The 6,907-nt window shown below is 43.6% G+C and overlaps 1 protein-coding gene across 1 annotated transcript in view; it reads left to right on the top strand.

Moving 5' to 3' along the window:
- The window catches only part of pex5la (peroxisomal biogenesis factor 5-like a), a 52,407-nt gene that overhangs the window by 26,560 nt on the left and 18,940 nt on the right, over nucleotides 1–6,907 (top strand). Inside the window, exon 7 of the mRNA XM_073852543.1 lies at nucleotides 6,594–6,710. Within this exon, the coding sequence (XP_073708644.1) occupies nucleotides 6,594–6,710 (117 nt within the window). The remainder of the gene's footprint in view (nucleotides 1–6,593; nucleotides 6,711–6,907) is intronic.

The following is a 6,907-nucleotide window of genomic DNA, read 5'->3' as shown; positions in this document are numbered from 1 at the left end:
TGTGCAGTGTTATTTCAGTATTATTTATTATATAATATTATAGTGTTTTTATAAGCTTTTTTGTAATTTTTTAATAAGGCTTTAATTTTAAGTTCAGTTTTAGTTATTTTGTTACACTTTTGTCATTTATATTAATTTCTATTTAGCTTTATTTTATTTCAGTTTTAGTCATTTTAATACTTAGATGTGTTTTTTTAGTTTCAGTTTTCATTTCTTAATGTCTCTAAGTTCTTCATGTAATATTTATACATACACTACCGGTCAAAAGTTTGGGGTCAGTACATTTTTCTTCTTCTTCTTCTTCTTTTTTTTTTTTGAAAGAAATTAATACTTTTATTCACCAAGGGTGTGTTAAATTGATAAAAAAAAAAGTGATAGCAAATACTTACATTGTTAGAAAATATTTATATTTTGAATAAATGCTGTTGTTTTGAGCTTTTTATTCATCAAAGAATCCTGAAAAAAATATCACAATTTCGAAATAAATATTTTGCAGGGAAATGTTGCAATATATAATCCAATATAGATCCAATATAGATCATGCACAGAGTAAGCTGAAATGACTTTAGGGTGAGGGAATGTCTTTTTTAAACAAATGTAATGTTGCTAAAGTTAACGAAAAGACTTTGTAATTTAGAAACAGAACAACTGAGAAAAACAAGCATGATTCAGGAAAATGTCTTTGATGTGTTCAGTGAAGATGTGTGCTGTGAAGGATGTCCTTAACGCAAATGCTCTGGCTATTAAAAAGTTCAGTCAGGCAGTCTTTCTCTGGATGAGAGATAATGAGTCTTCAACTTTGACCTTTGACTAGTTGGACTGTCTCTGTGCGGAGCTGTTGGGGGGAAAGAGGGGGTGGGTCATCCAATTACCGTAATTGGCCACTTAGTGAAGCTGTTGCCCGTCATAAAACACGGAGGGCCATTTATCTCCTCAACAAAAGATGTGTCATTGAACAAAATAACATCTCATCAACTTTCAGTCGCACAACATTCTTTGAAAACCCTCATCATAAATACAATCTCTGAGGGAATCATGGCTCAAATGCTTTTGAAAAGCAGATCGCTCTCTTACAGCATCGCTTTTCAAGTGAATATGAGCCGTAATGAAGGGATACCAGGAGTCGTGACCTGTATCGATTGGTAGGTGACTTCAACAAATGCTCCTGCCATTTCTGATTTTATAACACAAGACAGTGATGTGCGAGGCTTTGAGTAGCAGGCTTTTGAGTAAAGACAAATTATTATTATTATTAACGTTTCAAAATAATTTTCAACCATTCTGTCCTTCTGCATCGAATCAAAGTGTTTCAGTGCACACAGTTCGCTGACTAATGCTATGAGCAAGTAGTTTTTTTTTGATTAATCAAACCCTTAAATGAGATTTCCAAATGTCCTAGATGGCTGAGAGCTGAATGATTGCTTGCGTGGCTGTGTAAGTCTCCTCTTGCCATCAATATTCATGCACAGTGATTCATTATTCAGATTGCAGAGCACAGAGAGTTCAGATGGATGTTGATACAGATTTCAGGCATTCATAAGTGTGGCACACCTGCCGAGACTCGACTAAAGTCTAAGATTTACCCAGAGCTTGATGTTGCGGAGGCAGAAAACACATTTTCGCCATGAAGTGCTCTTCTGGACACTGTGGAAACAAAAACAACAAAAATAGAAATTAGCATAACAGTTTTGGTGGCTGGTTGCATATAAACTTTAGTTGGCTAAATAAAAGTGCTGAAAATAAATACATTTGGAGTACAAATTGGTATTTCAGTATCAGTAAAGTTTTTGGAGGTGGAACAGCAGTTTAATGTTTACATTTGTTCATTTGCGTCACGATTTGGTCAGTTACCCGGATGTGCGGCCATATTGTAGATACTCGGATGTTAACAACAGCATGGATTGCATGGTTAATGTACTACTGAATACATTGTTATTCTAATTTATGCTGTCTACACCACAGAAAAAATGTGTGGAAGCTAAAACATATAGAGAAGGAGTTAGTAACCAGAAAATAGTGAAATATTTTGACAAACTAAAGTTAATAGGTGGTGAAGATACATACAAGAAGCATTAATTAAGATATTAGCCTAATATTTCACCTACCTGTCCAGAAATGATAAGAACGAACATAAATGTTGTCAAGATTCTTGCCCTGGAAATCCTGGTTCAGTTTGGCCAACCACAAACGCCTTTTGTTCCTCAGACAGTTTTTTGCACTCTTCTCTTTGATTTGTTATAACTTTTGGCAGTCTATAGTACTCCAAATGTTTTTCCTGGTCCTACCGTTTAGTACAGCCCCAAACATGACAATAATTGACCATTTTCAGCATCAATAATCAGCAAAATGTTCAAGTTTCATTCGGTTCAGTGGCATTGTTTACATTCAGTGCCGCCAATATGGCCGATTGATGACGCGCCGCGAAAACCCTTTATACAATTGACCACCATGTTAGTTTTGTGATTTTTTTTTTCCTGATCCTTGCATGCATTATATCCACTGTTTCCCAGCTAATATTGATTGTTTTAATAAATTAATAAAAAAGGTTTACTCATTTAAGAGGTCAACTCTCTGAGCTGAACATAATATGATTGTCACAACCCTGTCTGTCATTGGTTTCACCCATTGTCTTCCCCTGCCATTCTGTTGTCATTTGGTTTAGCCCTCGTCACCGTCATCAGTTGCACCTGTCCTTGTAATTATTAGTCATCTGTGTCACCTGTGTTTGATAATGAGTTACCCTTTATAAGTCTGTCTTTGAGTTTAGTCTTTTGTCGGTCTTTAACGTTATCTGGATGTGTGTGAAAGCCCTCTGTGTTCCTGCCTGTTCCTGCCTTGTTCATCTTGGAGAATTCTATTAAATTTACTGTTGATTGTTAATCTCGTCTATCGTCTCGTCTCGTCCTGCACACCCGCGTGACAGAAAGACCGACCCAAAAAAAATTCACGGCGTCTTCCCCTGCGTTTATTTTCCGTTTTTTTTTGTATCAGTGTTTAGTTTATTTTTTTTTCCCCCGTCATGAATGATCCCGCCGTCCTCATCCTCCTCCTGAAGCAGGGGAACCGCTCTCTCGAGGACCACACCAGAGACTTTATATTCCTCGCCCCGTTTACGCACTACCCGGACAGTTGCCTATGCACGTTCTACCGCGTGGGACTTAATGATAACATCCAGAGGCAGCTGTCCGGGCAGGGTCCTCGAGAGAGCCTCGCCGACTACATCGAGTGGGTGCTGGTGTCCAGCAGAGCTTCGTTGACCGCGAAGGATGACACCAGCCCCACTCCAGACCCAGAACCCAGCCCAACATCACCCCGACAAGCGGAGTTGCAGCCCGAGCCCACCGACGATGGAGAGCCCGAGCCGAGAGCGACAGAGCCAGAGCCGGACCCATCGGACCAGGTGCGAGAGCCGACTGCTACATCCGCGACGGTGGAGTGTGACGTGGAGCAGGAGAGGGCTACAGAGAGCCCTGCCCACTGCACCACCACTGGGGGTGAGAATGAGCAACACTCTGGGGACTTAATAGACTTTTCCACAGAACCACTGGCCTGCCTGAACTTCCCACCCACCCGCCCTCTTCTGCCTATGCCTGAGTCTCCGCTGGTCCCGTCCAGCCATCCTGAGTCTTCGCTGGTCCCGTCCAGCCATCCTGAATCTCCGCTGGTCCCGTCCAGCAGTCCTGAATCTCCGCTGGTTCCGTCCAGTCGTCCAGAGTCATCGCTGATTTCGCCCAGCCTTCCAGAATCTCCGCTATCACCTGTCAGTCCCCCTGCTCACCCTCAGTCATCCACCTGTGCAGTGGGCTCGCCGCGGGACTGCCAGCTTCCATCGGCGTCTCGGCTGGAGGATTCCTCAGCTCCGCCTCCAGCCTCCGAGTCCTGGACTCCGCCTCGGCCCTTCGACCCCGCGGTTCCACCACGGCTCTCGACGCCCTCCTCTCCACCGTCGCCCGTCGATCCACCAGCTCCACCGGGCTCCATCGTCTTTCCGGCTCCGCCCTGGTCAGTCGTCACCCCATCGGCTCCTCAGGACTCTGCTCCTCCGGCTGTGCCTCGTCGCGCCGTCCCACCGGCTCCTTGGGACTCCTCCTTCCTGCGGGCACAGCCTCCATCCTCTGTCGCTCCGGCTCCGCCGCGGATCTCCGGGACTCCGCCTCCGCCTCGGGCGCCAGAGCCTGTTCCACCTTGGCCCTCCGGATCCTCGGCGTCACCCCGGATCATCGGCTCTCCGTCTCCGCCTCGGGCTCCTCCGCCATCTGCTCCGCCTCTGTCGGTCGGCCCCATGGAGTCGGCACGCCTTCCTCCACCATGGTTCCTCCCTCCGTCGGCTCCACAGTGGGCCGTCATCATGGCTGTGGTCTGGGTCAGTTCCTCCTGCTTCAGGTCCCTCCTGTTTCCTCCCTGGCTCCTCCCACCTTCGTCGCCCCCCTGGACTCTCAGGACTTTGTTTGTTGTCCCCCTCCAGGGGTACCGTCCTCCGCCCAAGCCTCCTCCCTTATGTACTCTGTTTTTCCGCCCCTCTCGTTTTTTCCACGGCGCGAGGACGCGCCTTTCCGGAGGGGGGCGTGATGTCACAACCCTGTCTGTCATTGGTTTCACCCATTGTCTTCCCCTGCCATTCTGTTGTCATTTGGTTTAGCCCTCGTCACCGTCATCAGTTGCACCTGTCCTTGTAATTATTAGTCATCTGTGTCACCTGTGTTTGATAATGAGTTACCCTTTATAAGTCTGTCTTTGAGTTTAGTCTTTTGTCGGTCTTTAACGTTATCTGGATGTGTGTGAAAGCCCTCTGTGTTCCTGCCTGTTCCTGCCTTGTTCATCTTGGAGAATTCTATTAAATTTACTGTTGATTGTTAATCTCGTCTATCGTCTCGTCTCGTCCTGCACACCCGCGTGACAATGATTAGTTGAATAAAAAATTACTAAATGATTTATAAAACCTAAATATTAAAACATTTTTATATTTTATGAGAACTGTTTTCATACAAAACATAGTACCAACATTTATTTATAATTTTTCTAAGCAATTCTTTCACAGCATACAGTGAGGGGAAAAAATTATTTGAATCCCTGCTGATTTTGTACGTTTACCCACTGACAAAAAAATGATCAGTCTATAATTTAATGGTAGGTTTATTTGAACAGTGAGAGACAGAATAACAACAACAACATTTTTTTTTGCATTTTAATGAGTTAAATAAGTATTTATGCAAAACATGACTTGGCAAACCCCTTGTTGGCAATCACAGAGGTCAGACATTTCTTGTAGTTGGCCACCAAATTTGCACACATCTCAGGATGGGTTTTTGTCCCATTTCGCTTTACAGATCCTCTCCAAGTCATTAAGGTTTCGAGGCTGACATTTAGCAACTCGAACCTTCAGCTCCCTCCACTTTTCTATGGGATTAAGGTCTGGAGACTGGCTAGGCCACTCCAGGACCTTAATGTGCTTTTTCTTGAGCCACCCCTTTGTTGCCTTGGCTGTGTGTTTTGGGTCATTGTCATGCTGGAATACCCATCCACAACCGATTTTCAATGTCCTGGATGAGGGAAGGAGGTTCTCACCAAAGGTTCTCACCCTTAGCAGAAAAACACCCCCAAAGCATAATGGTTCCACCTCCATGTTTGACGGTGAGGATGTTTTTTTGGGGGTCATAGGCAGCATTGGTCCTCCAAACACAGCGAGTTGAGTCGATGGCAAAGAGCTTAATTTTGGTCTCATCTGACCACAACACTTTCACCTAGTTCTCTAAATCATTTAGATGTTAATTGGCAAACTTCAGACAGGCCTGTACATGTGCTTTCTTGAGCCAGGAGGACCTTGCAGGCACTGCAGGATTTCAGTCCTTCACAGCATAGTGTGTTACCAATTGTTTTCTTAATGACTATGGTCCCAGCTGCCTTAAGATCATTGACAAGATCCTCCTGTGTAGTTCTGGGCTGATTCCTCACCGTTCTTCTGATCTCCATGAGGTGAGATCTTGCATTGAGCCCCAGACTGAGGGAGATTGACAGTTATTTTGTGTTTCTTCCATTTGCGAATAATCGCACCAACTGTTGTTACCTTCTCACCAAGCTGCTTGGCGATGGTCTTGTAGCCCATTCCAGCCTTGTGTAGGTCCACAGTCTTGTCCCTGACATTCTTGGACAGCTCTTTGGTCTTGGCCATGAAGGAGAGTTTGGAATCTGATTGATTGTTTCTGTGGACAGGTGTCTTTTATACAAGTAACAAGCTGAGATTAGGAGCACTCTCCTAATCTCAGCTTGTTACTTGTATAAAAGACACCTGTCCACAGAAACAATCAATCAGATTCCAATTGTTATCTGTATAAAAGACACCTGGGAGCCAGAAATCTTGCTTATTGATAGGGGATCAAATACTTATTTCACTCATTAAAATGCAAATCAATTTATAACTTTTTTTTTAAATGCGTTTTTCTGGATTTTCTGTTGTTATTCTGTCTCTCACTGTTAAAATAAACCTACCATTAAAATTAGACTGATCATTTCTGCAGTGGGCAAACGTTTAAAATCAGCAGGGGATCAAAAATGTTTTCCCTCACTGTAGCTATTTTTTCTATCTCATTTATCAGTCAGACACAGAGTTTTGGGATAAGATGCAGGCGGAATGGGAAGAACTTGCTCGCAGAAACTGGCTAACGGAAAATGAGCAACCACAGATTCCCTCTAATGTGTCTCCTTATGAAAAGGTAAAGTAGAAACAATTCAAACAAATAATAAAAAATATATATATTTATTCAGAATTGCAATAAGGGATGTGCGTGAATAGTGAACCCGTATTCTGAAAGGCACGGAAAAAGTATGTGTTCTATGGAGCCACTAAAGGGACAAGGTTAGCCGCTTGCTAGCATTATCCTGTTCATTACACTACATAAAATCCCTTACC

Source organism: Garra rufa, chromosome 12 (assembly GCF_049309525.1).
Source record: "Garra rufa chromosome 12, GarRuf1.0, whole genome shotgun sequence".
Classification (NCBI taxonomy): Eukaryota; Metazoa; Chordata; class Actinopteri; order Cypriniformes; family Cyprinidae; genus Garra; species Garra rufa.
The sequence above is the reverse complement of the archived record's forward strand: the minus strand, read 5'-3'. Positions and strand labels throughout refer to the sequence as shown.